The sequence below is a fragment of the Cygnus olor genome, chromosome 23, assembly GCF_009769625.2.
Source record: "Cygnus olor isolate bCygOlo1 chromosome 23, bCygOlo1.pri.v2, whole genome shotgun sequence".
NCBI lineage: Eukaryota > Metazoa > Chordata > Aves > Anseriformes > Anatidae > Cygnus > Cygnus olor.
Window position 1 is genome coordinate 1433523 of NC_049191.1, and position 12966 is coordinate 1446488.

General features: G+C 51.6%; 1 protein-coding gene across 15 annotated transcripts in view; it reads right to left on the bottom strand.

The window, feature by feature from the left end:
* Window positions 1-4261: 4261 nt before the first annotated feature.
* NFYC (nuclear transcription factor Y subunit gamma) overlaps window positions 4262-12966 on the bottom strand; it is a 34113-nt gene continuing 25408 nt past the window's right edge. For 5 of the 15 annotated variants that reach the window (XM_040535237.1, XM_040535242.1, XM_040535233.1 and 2 more), the window contains exons 6-10: window positions 11280-11453; window positions 10156-10314; window positions 6495-6602; window positions 5695-5754; window positions 4262-5150 (exon numbers count right to left, since the gene is read on the bottom strand). In XM_040535237.1, coding sequence (XP_040391171.1) covers window positions 5031-5150; window positions 5695-5754; window positions 6495-6602; window positions 10156-10314; window positions 11280-11453 — 621 coding nt within the window. In that variant the 3' untranslated portion in view covers window positions 4262-5030. The remainder of the gene's footprint in view (window positions 5151-5694; window positions 5755-6494; window positions 6603-10155; window positions 10315-11279; window positions 11454-12966) is intronic. The other 10 variants (XM_040535245.1, XM_040535235.1, XM_040535248.1 and 7 more) reach the window with 7 other exon arrangements.

Genomic DNA, 12966 nt, shown 5'->3' on the forward strand with positions numbered 1-12966 from the left:
GGTCACCTGCCTTTAGCCGCCCGGGACCTCCCCCCGGTACCGCCCCGCCCCGCAGCACCTGGCTCCCGCCCACCCCCACCCTCGGGGGGGGGGGGAAATTGGGGGGGGGTCGGGGGGCGCCCGCAGAGGCGGCAGCCCCCGGGGGGAAAGGGGAGGGGGAGCCGCTGGCTCTCAGCGCGGTGTCCCGTCCACCCCCCCCCCCCGGTCCTGCTGGGGGACCCTGTCCCGAGGGGGGGGGTGGGGGCCTCCTGCCACCCCCTGAGCCCGGTGGGGAGCGCCCGCTACGGGGGGGGGGGGTGGAGCAGCTCGGAGGGAGCGCCCCGAACCGCCAGGGACGGAGCAGCCCGGGGGGAGCATCCCAAATGTCAGGGTACGGAGCATCCCGGGGGGGGGGGGGACATCTCAAATCGCAGGGTGTGGAGCACTCCGCGGGGAGCATCCCAAAGCAGTGGGTGCAGAGCATCCCGAACCGCCAGGGATGGAGCATCCCAAGAGTGAGCATCCCAAACCACAGGGCATAGAGCATCCCAGAGCAAGCACCCCAAACCACCAGGGACGGAGCATCCCAGCAGCGAGCACCCCAGGATCCCCAGTTCGTCCCCTGTGCTTGGGGTCTGGCACACCCACAGGGGTTTGCTCTGCCATCTCATTCCCCCGAGCTCCCCGCTAACAGATCGGGAAACTGAGGCACGCCGCAGCCGGTTCCCCCCACCCCACTGGGGTGCCCCAGGGCCCAAGCTCCAGGAGAGGAGCGCAAGTTACAGCTCCGGGCGGTGAATTATTTAACGTGGTGGTTGGAGATCCTGGCACGGGCACGGGCCCTCGTGAGCACTGCGGTATTTGGTAGGTCTGGGGAAGCACACACAATAAATAGACAATCTTATTTTAGGGGGCACGGGAGAAATCGTCCTGGCCAAGCCCACCCTGAGAGCCAGCCCGCAAATCCCATCGCCCCCCCAAGGATGCCCCACAAACACCACCGCACCAAGACAGCAATGAGGGCCGTGTCCGTGTAGGCTGTAACCGTGCGAATCCAACCCAAATTCTGCCCTGTGCCCTCCTGCAGCCCCCTTCTGAGCTCCCCGAGGGGACGCAGCCGCTCAGTGCGACCCCAGCTGCGGGCGGGGGGTCCCGGTGCAGCATCCCCCGAGCACGGGGTCCCGGTGCGGCATCCTCCGCCCCCCGCAGCAGAGCACCCTGACCTTCAGCAGCTCCGTCGGGTTCCGGCGCTCCCCTCGTCCCCGCGGTTTAGGTTTCACCTGGCGATTGATCGGAGCCTGCGGGCGGCGGAGGGGCAGAGTTAAGGTGACCCGAAAGGACTTCCAGCGAGGGGCGCGGGCGCTGGGGAGGGGGCCGGGTGGGTGGGAAGTGTTCTGTTTATTCCTGCTGCTTTGGGCTTTGGAGCGGGACTTTGCAGGCTGAGGTCCCAGGCGTGCTGGGGAAGCACTGGGAGAGCTCCGCTCGCAAGAGAACTTGGGATTTTTTTCAACAAAGACGTCACTTCTCTAGCTTGGACTCGGCAAGCTGCTGCTGAACCAGCAGAGGAGTGCTACCACCACCCAACTGCTGCCCCTTCTGAAACTTTCCCCTCCTGGCCTCCGGCAGTTCGGCTTCTGCAAATTGGTCCCAGACCATCCCCGGGGGGGGGAAGAAGGGAACCTCAGAGGCTGCAGGTGCAGCTGTAGCCGTGATGCTGCTCACTCTCAGCCCAGCAGAGCACCTGGGGGCACTTTAGGGAAGGGATCCTGCACCGGGGTCGCGCTTTCCACCTGTGCAGACCCTGGGAAAATCCACTGATGCTGTGGAGCTGCAGGGCTGGGAGGTTTTGGGGGGAAGCCAGGGAGCCTCAGTAGGGTACCGGCCCAGCCAGCAGAACCGGCGGAGGTTTCGGGAAGCCGGCCCAGGCTCTGCCGGCTTTTTGCCCCCTGCCTGGCCACGGGCATCCCGCAGAGCCCCTCGCGTCCTCGGGTCCGGCCCCCGGTGAAACTTTAAAGAGGATTTCCGAGGCCGGGTGCTGGTGAGCGAGGAGGCCTGCGTGCTTGGAGCCTGCTGCTGCCCTCTTGGGATTGCAGCTCAAATTCCTGGCACGGACGGGAGGCCGGGATTTGAGGCCAGGATTTGCATCTACAGGATTTCCAGTAAGTTTTGCAGCCCTGGTATGCAGCTGCAGAGCTGCCGGCTGGGGAGGGGGACAGGCGGGACGGGGGCTCCACGGGAAACCGTGATGGGACGGGAGCAAAGCCCAGGCTGGTGCCCTCCATAGGGGGTGCTGGGGGGTCCCGGGGCAGAACTGGGGGTGCACGGAGGGCAGGAGGCGGCCAAAGCCTCCGCACGAGGGAGCCTGAGCTGGGGCTCGGTGGCTGGGACGGGCAGAGCTGGGGACAGGCGACCGCAGGGTGCCCGGGGCTGGCTGTGTCCCAGGAGCTGGGGACAGCTGGGAGCAGGGGGCAGGGAGGGCTGCGGAGCACCTGCGTCTGCCGAAGGCTTGGCCTCGGCCCAGGGCAATTAGCTGCTGGCTTGGTGCTCGCACGCGCTCGAGCAAACAAGAGGCTGGGACGCCCTGGCCACGCTTCAGAGGGCTCCCTGGTGCAGGATGGGACCTGCTGGCCTGGGGGCTGAGGGGTTGCATGGCCACGGAACCGGGGTGACCCCAGCCCCTGCCCCACGTCTGTTTGCCTGCCCTGACCCCTGCTATGAGCAGCACCGGGAGCTGTGAACGAGGACTTCAGGAGAGCTTTGGGACCCTCGGCTCACCGGTGCTGCCCCAGGGCACCCTCAGGGCAGCTCACAGCCGCAGCAGCAGCACCGGGGCCCTGCAGAAGCAGCGGGTCCCGGAGCGGTGGCGACACAGCAGGGCCAGCGCTGCCCCGGGGCCCGACCTGCTCAGGAGACGCCGTTCGCTGCTCGCTGAGGGTGAAGCCGAGCGGCAGGCGACGTGACATCCCTGCTCCCAGCTCCGTTACGAGCCAGACGTTGACACCTCCGGCCTTGGTACCAGCCGCCCGGTGCAGTTCTCACCCCCCTGGCTGAGCTCAGATGTCAGGCAGCTCGGGGCGATGCTGAGCGTGGTGAGAGCAGCCTGCCTTCAATTACAGGTGGGGGCTTTCGCTGCAAAGCGCTCTCCTTTCAGGAGCGGCGCAGCTCACACGCACTTTCCGTCCTTCAAGCAATTTATTTATTTATTTGCCTATTTATATATTTATTCATTCCCACTTTAAACTCCTTCAAGCAAACACAAGGCAGAGCACAGCTTTGGGTAAAGAGCTTTCCTCGGGCAGAGCCCAGCGTGTGCGGCTGCCAGCCTCCGTCCCCGTGAGCCTCCGTCCCCGTGAGCCTCCAACCCCACGAGCCTCCGGCCCCCTGCAGCAGCCACCCGTGGGTGCCCTCTCGTGGCCGCAGCCCACACGCGGAGCTTTCACCCAACGTATTTTATTTTTTCCCCCTAGGCTTCACGCTGGCTGCCCACCGATGCTCTGCTCCAGGCGTGACGGTGCCCGTCCCGCAGGGAGCTGAGGGCTGCAGGGCGCTGCTGGCTCCCAGCCCTTTTAGGACTCACGTGGATGACCTGACCTCACCTGGCCCAGGAGGTGCAGGAATCGCAGCGAGCTCCCTCACCACACAGGAACAACCCGGCCCTGTTTACGGACTTTACACCACTCCTGGTGCTGCTCCTCGCTGCGAAACCATGGCGAACTCGGCTCTTCTGCCAGGAAAAATCAGCAGCTGCTGGTGCTGGCACTGTCCCTCGCGCTGTCACACAGCTCTGCCAAGGCGCTGCACAAAGCCACAGAGCCCCTCCTGGACAACGTGCCAAGTATGTCAAATTGCCTGACGTTGGACACAAAGATTACGCGTTACAAAACCCCAGCCGTGTTTTAGCCAAGACCTAAGCTTGGCCCTAACGCCGCCAGGCTCCTCGCAGTGTGCTCAGTTAAACCTGGCTTCTGGAGCTCGTTCAAACCCGTCCTAAACCCCTCGCTGCTTCAGAAGCTGCAGGGAGCGCCGGCAGGCACAGGTGAAGGGCTGCTCTGCTGAGGCAGTCGCTGTACAACATCCCCATGGAGACCTCCTTGGCTGGTGGGCACCAGGAGAGCTCCCACCCCACAGCTCACGTTCCCAGAGACCCCCCCAAGCCCCTTCTGCAGCCACCCTTACGCCCTGTTGCAGGTTCCACCACTTTGGGGTGATTTTTCAGGGACTCGGGATGCTCTTCGCTTGGCAGGTTGATGCTGGGCACCGGTTCCCAAAGAAAGTGCAGACGTTATCTTACAAAGGAAATTTATTTTGTTTTATGAAGCTTATATTACATGCATTGACTGAAGCTAGTACAACAGTTAACAGCAGGGCTGGGGTTTGTCCAGGCTTCCATTAGTGTTTCTGGAATAAACCAGGCCAAATTAAAGAATCGTTTGCCCTTAGAAAATACAGTCATAATACAAGGAATGTTTTTGTTTTCACTTTAATTACTCTTCCCCTACTCCCTGCCCCCTAGCTGCATATACTCAATGCTCCGGCTTACCAAAAAAGGAGGCAGGAGAGGAAAATCTAACACACATACACACTCCCCCCCCACGCCCCTAATGGACCACTGAGATGGTAGGACTGTATCTAGCTCTATTCGGAGAAAAATACAAACAGAATACCAGGAATAAAGCTCTTACAACAAACCAGATGCAGTACCCTTTAATAATTTCACTAGATAAAAACGTTTTACACATCGCTCAATGAGATGCTACAAATTCCTTTCGATTAGTTCTCTTCAGTTTCCAGGGGGTTGAACAAGCAGCTGAATACACTGAAATATTGACTTCTAAAAATAAAAATACAAATATTGCATTCTTGTCAGTGTCTGCTGGATATTCTCTCATACCCACCAGAGGAAGGTGTATAGTGCACCAGAGACCGCAGCCTACTATAGGCTGAATATTGAGCATGGATACAGAGAAGCAGATGGATTCATCAGACCAGGTTGGTACGGCGAACGTCGGGCTGGTAACGTGTTCGTTTCCACACAGAGACACGACGTCCGCTCAGTCCCCTGTCACTTGCGTGGCCTGGCCATCTGAGGTTTGGTTGGTGGACTGAATGAACATGGGCTGGGTGATGTCCTGGCCTGCAGGCATGGTCACTTGCTGGATCTGATAAAGCTGCTGGCGGGGACAGAAGCGGGGGAAGAAAGGACTGTCAGTTCTCATCACACACAGCGTTCGTCTCCTCCAAGCACAACGATATGCGTTAACCCTACGAGTTTAGTGCTGGTGATAACAGCAGCTCCCAGGTCCAAGTAATATCTGTCCCAGAAAACAGACCACAAAGAGCCGCTGGTACGATTTAAGCAATGGATGTCTGAAGTAATTCTGTGAATTTCTTATGCCCAGACTGAGTTGGCGCTGCTTATGCAATAGTCAATAGCTAAATGTTAAGACCTTTATTCTTGAATTGGTTAGGATTAAAATGGACCCTACACAGAGTGCAAGGGGCTGGGTTAATTTGGAGCAGATGCAGCCAAACACGAAGAATCCACCTGAATTAAGAGTGGCACAACATTCGCTTATCCTGTGTCTGCTTCGGGTTTGGTAGCAGTAGCAGGGTTTTATCTGGAGGAGTCGATTTGCCAGAACACACAGATTTTAAAACTGTCTTTCAACCTTTGACTTCAAAGGGATGTAGCACCAACAATCTCCAAATTCTTACCTGTCCATCTGTGAACTGGCTGAACTGCTGCTGTCCTTGCTGGACCTCTGTCTGCGTTATCTGCAAGGATAACAGAAGGATGATCACTGAGGGCATTTTGGAGAGGGTCAGGACCCCACAAAATATTCTGCCGCGGCCTTTCAAGAGCATTTAGACTCTTCCAAACTTCGTCACCCCACCACGTGGTAAGATACATCTTATGCCGCTGGACTGCAGTCATGCTGGTGCTAACTGCAAGTCAAGAACAAGGGACATGGGATTCAGCTGTTCCAAACCAAACAAAAGCATGTCCTCTCTGATTTTCACAAGGAGAATGCGGCCTCCAGGATCACAGAAAAGCAGCAGCTCTCCTGTCCCCTGAAGGCAGAGAAGAATCCCTTAGTGACCAGCCTCACCAAGACCACGAGGTAACCTGCTGGCAGCAACGCTGGCCCTGATGTTTCACCTCTGCAATAGCTCTCCTGAGAGCGTGCGCTGCTGCTCCTCCCTCACCCAGCCAGAAGGAGCAGAAGTAAAGAGAAGGCTGATGAAGTTTTACCTGCAATCAGCTCAGAAGCAGCACGAGCTTTATACAGTGACACACACACACACACACACACACACGCATGCAGCTTTCACGTACAGGTAAAGGAAACTTCCCCTATGCTCCTTGCTTCATTATTCTGATGAAGGTAACAGGAAGAAAAGAAACGCAGGAACCCTAGCCCAAGAGTTGGTAAATTCAACTGGACTTTGCAGTTCCAGGAGCTAGGGAACAACACTTTAACAGTTAATGTCAGCCCTGCCATTAGAGTGCGTACCTGCTGTGCATTGGTTGCAAGCGTCTGGATCTGCCCCTGGACTACCTGGGTGCCTGACACAGGTTGGGCTAAGCGGATATACTGCAGCTGGCCAGCATTCAACTGAACCTGGAGACAAGCGGAGGGGGCAGGGAAAGAAAATTAAACAGGTAACTGTGTAACCTGAAACACACAAACTTGCCTTCTTGTTTCCACAACAGAAGCCAGAGTAATAGATGCCACTGGGAAGCTTCCGTTGGTTACCGGTTGAGATGAGCAACTACCACTACCTGCCAAAGCAAGAACGATGTCCACAGAACTCTTCCAGGTTCTTGAAGTAAACCCCAAAGAAGCACAACATTACTTCTTTCTCCAGAATGGAAGTGGTCAGTTAGTAGCTAAAGCATATTAATTGCTAAATTTCTGAAAGCATCAAGGACACTCATTTGTCTTTTAGTACGAGAACCAAGTTACGACTTCGATGTATCGTTTCACATAAAGAAAACTCTTACGAGCTAGCTGCACATAATGACACTCCTATTACATTCTGCCAAAAAATATAAAAAGAAAATACGGAAAATTTTCAAATAAATGAAGACAGTGGAGATGACAAAACCCAGGGATATTGCAAGATAGTATTTGGAACCTTTAAATACGGCTCTTCCCCACCTGGCAGAGGCCAATACTTTGTGTCAGTGCTTTGTGCTTTACATTCACACGTAGATTTACTTCCTACAACCCAGATCTTGCAAGGGCAGATGCCTGGGGGAGCGGGATGTGAAGAAAGTGTCATCATAGTAACCTCACCTCTCATTTTGCATTTTCTGTGATACAAACAGCTAATACTGCTAATACCCATCTGAGAAGCAATAAAAAGTTCACCACATGATTGATATTACTCTTGAATTTTTCATTTTGTCTTATAGATTCATAGCCTTAAGGTTAATTATACACAAAAATATTTTAAGTTTTCTTCTTTTTAAAAAGGGTAAAGACAGACATACAAAACACTTGAACACGGCTCACTTGACAAAGGTTGGAAGTGCCTAGAACATGGTCTTGGCATTTACACAAACGCCGCTGACTTCACCAGCTGTGTCTAAAAGCTCCAATATTATTTCAAGAGCAAATAAACTCCACATGAGCATAAACATTTCAATAAAGAATCTGTTTCTGCACTGAGATCTGCCTGCAGAGCATGTTTTCCACACTGGGGGTTTCCTGCTTAGATTTTAACTATACTACTAACAGAATGGATCAAAGTGATTTAGAAAAACTGCTCTTCCAGAAATGTCAGTAAGCTCCAAAGAGCTGGCCCGGCGATGCTTAGGCTAAGATGCAGATGAAATTTAACACAAAATTAACATGGGAAGACAAACGATTACCATTTAATTGATGTATACACTTCCTTCCTTCCAACTTTACTAGTTTTTAAAAAGAATAAAGCCACCTTCCCACAGGCAACCCATGGTCCTAGAGCAAACACAGGGAAGAAGCAGAGTATCAGGAGCGTCTGGAAACCCAGCAGAGAACTTAGGTAAGATTCTCTCAACACTCTTGCAATCATCAGAGATGCTCCCGGTTTACGAGAGTGTTTCAAACTTTTGTATTTGCATTGAGAAGGATTCTTAGCTGAACCCTAACAGATACCAGGGTGAAAAAAAAGAACCATCAGAAGACAACGGTAACTATATTGAGAAAGAAAGGAAACTTAAGGGAAAAATAAAAGCACAGCAGAAAGAGCAAAATGTATGGCAGCACTGAATAGACCGAGCACTGCAGTTCTGTGAAACCTTACAAAATGCTTTCCAGGTTAGGGCACTAACAAGCTCTCGTGGTGAGCGCACGGCTCCCGCGTCCCATTGTACTTCATTTGTTGGAAGCAGAAAGGGGGAAAGGTGTTTCATTTTCCACAAACTGTGATTCTTCAACATGTCGTGATTAAAAGGAGATCTGTTTAACTACATGCAAAACAGCATCACTGCTAAATACTGAGCAGAGAATTGTGAGTATTTCATTAAAACACCACTCCGAAGTTACGCTGTTTTATAGTCTTACGCTTGTTAGAGACTCAAGTGCTCCTGAAGACAAAGCTTCCATGCTCGGGCACTTGACAGTTCCAATCTCACGTCTGCAAATTTAAGCAGCATCCGAGGACCAGACATAACTACCTGCTCTTAAATGCTCCCAGGCAAGAGGATGGTAGAAGAATGCGCCTGGCCAAAACCAGGCACTAATTAAAAAGTCTCCAGACACGTATTTTCATAAAGCACACGATCACTTAAAACTGGATGCACCTATGTGTAGAACAGCACTTTGTGCGCAACACTACGGTCCCCTCACAGATGCTTTATAAAGATTTCTTTCCCTTAGTAGATCTCCAAATCCTTTTCTTGCAGGGAGTTGCAGCATTCACCAGAGATGACTGGAAAACAAGTTTGAACTGTTCTTCTGTTGCCAAACCAAGGGAGGATGCTGCAACACTGGTACTGTTGTAACAGATTCACTTAGGCAGGGGTGCAGATCCCCCTCCGAAAGGCTTTTAAGAACAAGTATCTCAGAGAGACTTCCATAAAGAAAGAAAGAAAAAATAAGAATGTAAGAGAAAGGCAGTGGAGAACGCAGAGGAGAAAAAAGGTTGCTTGTAGTGAAACACTGCATTTGGCAAGCAGTGCGCTTCCTTTCTGACCAACACCTTAAGCCAAGCAGTCGGAATTAGCTGAAGATTTAAGAGATGAGAAGTGGGAAGTGAATTGGAAAAATCTGGCAGCACCTACCACCTGAACTTTTCTCAAGATGCTGTGTCAAAGCACAAAGAGACAGAGGGAAGCTTAGCAAATCTTGACAAGCCAGACTCGTGTAAAAGATCGGTTTTGCCCCAGCCATGGGTAAAAGCCTCATAATAAGAGAAATCAAAGTGAAGTGAGTGTCTCGGTCACTTGTTCTGACCTTTGTATGCTGGTTAAGTACACAGAACCGGATGGATTTTTTTTTTCTTTAAGAGGTGCGAAATTTTCCAGATGGGAACCAAGAGACCCAGCTTTGTGGTCATTAGAAGCTACAAAGAGGGAGAAAAAATGCCATTTTTTGACCCGTGTGTTTACCTAGGACATGTGCCAAAATTTACCTCTGATGTTGGGTACTCAAAATCCCGTTCTTAAGCCCTCAGCAGATCTATGCTAATGTGAAAGCGAGAAGATATTTCCTGGTTCTGCAAAGCCATTCCTCCAAAGCATTTCGTAAAATATTTTTTATAACATAAAAGCTTATTGATAACTCACAGATGGCACCTTTCCCACTCAGTCTGCCAGGTCACGACTTCAGATTTGCAGAGGCAGAACCAAGAAAAGGCAACAGAATTTAATTACGCTTTATTGAAACCATGCTGTAGTGGAGAACTAAGGTTTACCCAGGAAGTATTTTATTTATTGCTTCCTAATTGTAAGTATTCCCCTCAGGGGGAAGTGTTGGTGGTGGGCACTGAGTCTGCACTAGACGGGTTGGATTTATTTCCCCCTTCACGTCACACCTGGTTAGTTTTCCTCTCCTAGTGCAGGAAACACACCACTCAATCCAAACTTCCTCTTACAGTTAAAAAAGCATCCATGTACAGTCTCATGCCAGAACACCAGCAGACGGTTTGTTTACAACGTTACACGTTTCCAGTGGTAAGAAGCCTTACCGGGATCTGCTGGATCTCTCCTGTGTTGGTGATGATCTGCTGCATGACTTGCATGGTCTGCCCGGTCCCGCTCTGCGCCTGCTGGGTCTGTCCTTGCGGCTGGGCCTGCACGATCTGCACCTGCTGGCCTTCTCCCACCTGCATCGTCACAGGGGTGGTCTGCGTTCAGAACAGCGGGTAAGGGCCAAGCAAGGACCGAACACAGGCGAGCCAGCCACACAATGCCGAAAGCAACAGGCAGACTGCTTCCGAGACCCACCGTTATTTCCTGATGCTTAAACCGCCTTGAAGAGAAACCAGGACCTACGTGACCCTCGTTATTAAGGTCTCTGAACACCTGGCCTGCTCCTGCACGCTTATCTTTACGGCACTGCTGTGAAGCAGGAACCTGATTGTCTGATTTTACGGATAGTAACTGTGCCAAAGAGAGGCACAGAGACATGCCAAATATATTCGAGAAAATGCACGCCAGTAAGGGTTCAAACTGAGACTTCAGAGCTCTGAAGAGAGCAGTGGCCTGGTAACTGGAACGTGCTTCCTGCAAAAGCAAAAGGCGCCATACCAGCCTCACCAACACACCACGACTATTTGCCAGATAAAGGAAAATGATCTTTTAGGAAAAGCAGAGCAGGCCCCATTTCTCTATCAATATCAACATTGTGCCTCTTACAGCATCTGTTCATTGTTTTTTTTCAAATAAATTTATTTCCTAACCTCAGTATGCTATTAATAAAGGTGAGGAGTGGAGAAAAAAACACACACACGTTAAGTCACATGATTGACAGTGTACAAACACAGCCTCGAACTTATTCCAGCTTCACTTGCGTGGGGAAAAGAGAATTCATCCTATGGCTGCCACTGCTCTTGAGTAACAATGCACTGCACTTCCTATAAAACAACACAACCTTACACTACAGCAAAAGGATATTTCTACTGTGTTTAGTAGATCAGTGCAATCCAGTGTTTCAGCCACCTCATTGCGTTGCAAAGGAAAACACATTTCTGTTTTGTTATTGACTGTTCTGGGCAGCGAGAACCGGAGACTGCAAAGCACGACACACGCAGTCGAAGGTTTCAGTGGCTCCACCGAGCTGCAAAGCCCCTGACCTCCGCTCAGCACTCACCTGCCCTTGCTGCGGCTGCGCGATGATGATCTGCCCGGGCTGGATGGTGGTCGTGGACGTCGTGGTCTGCTGCCCTTGCTGCTGCCCCTGAACCTGCACTGCAGCAGGCTGCTGGGCGAGCGTGAAATAATACTGTACGGGCTCGGCTGGGGTCACAGCCTGACGCACCTCCTCCTGCAGCACAGGGAAAAAGTAGGTGAATGAGGAGGGAACGGATCCACAAACTGCCCACCCCATCCGCCATCCAAACACCCCCCCATAAGCATACTCCACGGGAAACTATGATCAATACCTCATCCCTAACAGTTTAACTCAAGTAACCCTGAGATGACAAATCCAAACCGGCTTTCCTGATTTATTCAGCTATACGGAAATCAAAACCATCTCCGACATCTTACGTAAAATAATGTAGTCACCAATTTCATTATGAGAAACGAATGTATAAAATTATCATAGCTGAAAACCACACAACTCATCAGTAAATTCCATCACCGCCTGTTATCTCAGCACAGAATGAATTGCAAATGCACCAGGAAGACTTACAGAGCCTCATCTGTCAGCGAAACCCTCTTCTTAGCCCACACGTCCAACACAAATCTTAATCTAGCGCTGATGTTAAGCCCCTCGGAATAGAAGGCATGCACTTGATGTATACTGTAGTGCCTTTATTTATTTATTTAAATCCAGCTTTTCCAGAACTGTAACAACTTCATCTTGCACCACGGCTTGGCAGCCTGATTCTGCTGGTAGCAGAAATCTCTCAAGAGCATGAAGAAAAAGCCTCTGCTCTAGCTCACTGTCTGATGTTTTGCTTTACCTAAGGATGCCTTTGGAAGAGAAAAGCCCCTTGTGATTAACAGTATCTTAGGCAAAGAATTTTAGGCAAGATTTTGAGAGATTATGTTAAGTGGCAAGCAGTTAACGCTGAAGACCCCAAACTCTCAGGCTCCCCGGAGGAAGAGTCAGATCCTGCACCTTGCAGAGGATGCGGCTCACCAGATGTTCACTCCATGGCAGAAGGCGTAAACAATCCTCTCCCAGCCACCTCGAGTTCACAGCTGAGAGTGTAGGATGTTTACACGTGCTACAACATGGTAGGTTCCAGGCTGCACGAGTCTCTTCCACTCCCCTGCATTAGAAGCAGCTCACTTGTGGCTTACCTTCTGCATACCCAACTGGATGGAAAAAGAAGAATTTGTGTTAAACCAGAATTGGTGTATGCTGTCTAGATGGGCACCAGGCTTGAGTAAGAGAGCCTTTTCCCCTAGATGCTAGTCTCTCAGAGGGACAGCAGCTAAACAAAGGACTTAGCAATGGGAGATTTCTCAACAGCCTACCAGAAGATTACGCCCCAAAGGTTAAGCTGTTCACAGTTGGCTGTAATCAAGGAGAGACTTCAGAGCGGGGCGCTCAGAGCAAACATCGGCACTGCCCCACAGCACTGCCAGCCACTGCAATCAGACACGTACAGGACTTCCTACACACAGCAGTTCACTGATTAATTCCTCCTCGCTTCATCAAATCCTCTAGGGAAGGGATTAATAACAAATTTAAAATATATATTCAACAGGACACGTCTCCAGCTAATCATAAACCTGCACGCCCAGGAGAGCCGTCGCTGTTTCTGTGAAGCCCAGGCCTTAGACGCTATTTCTAGAGCACTCCAATCCTCAGTTCCTAACCGAAA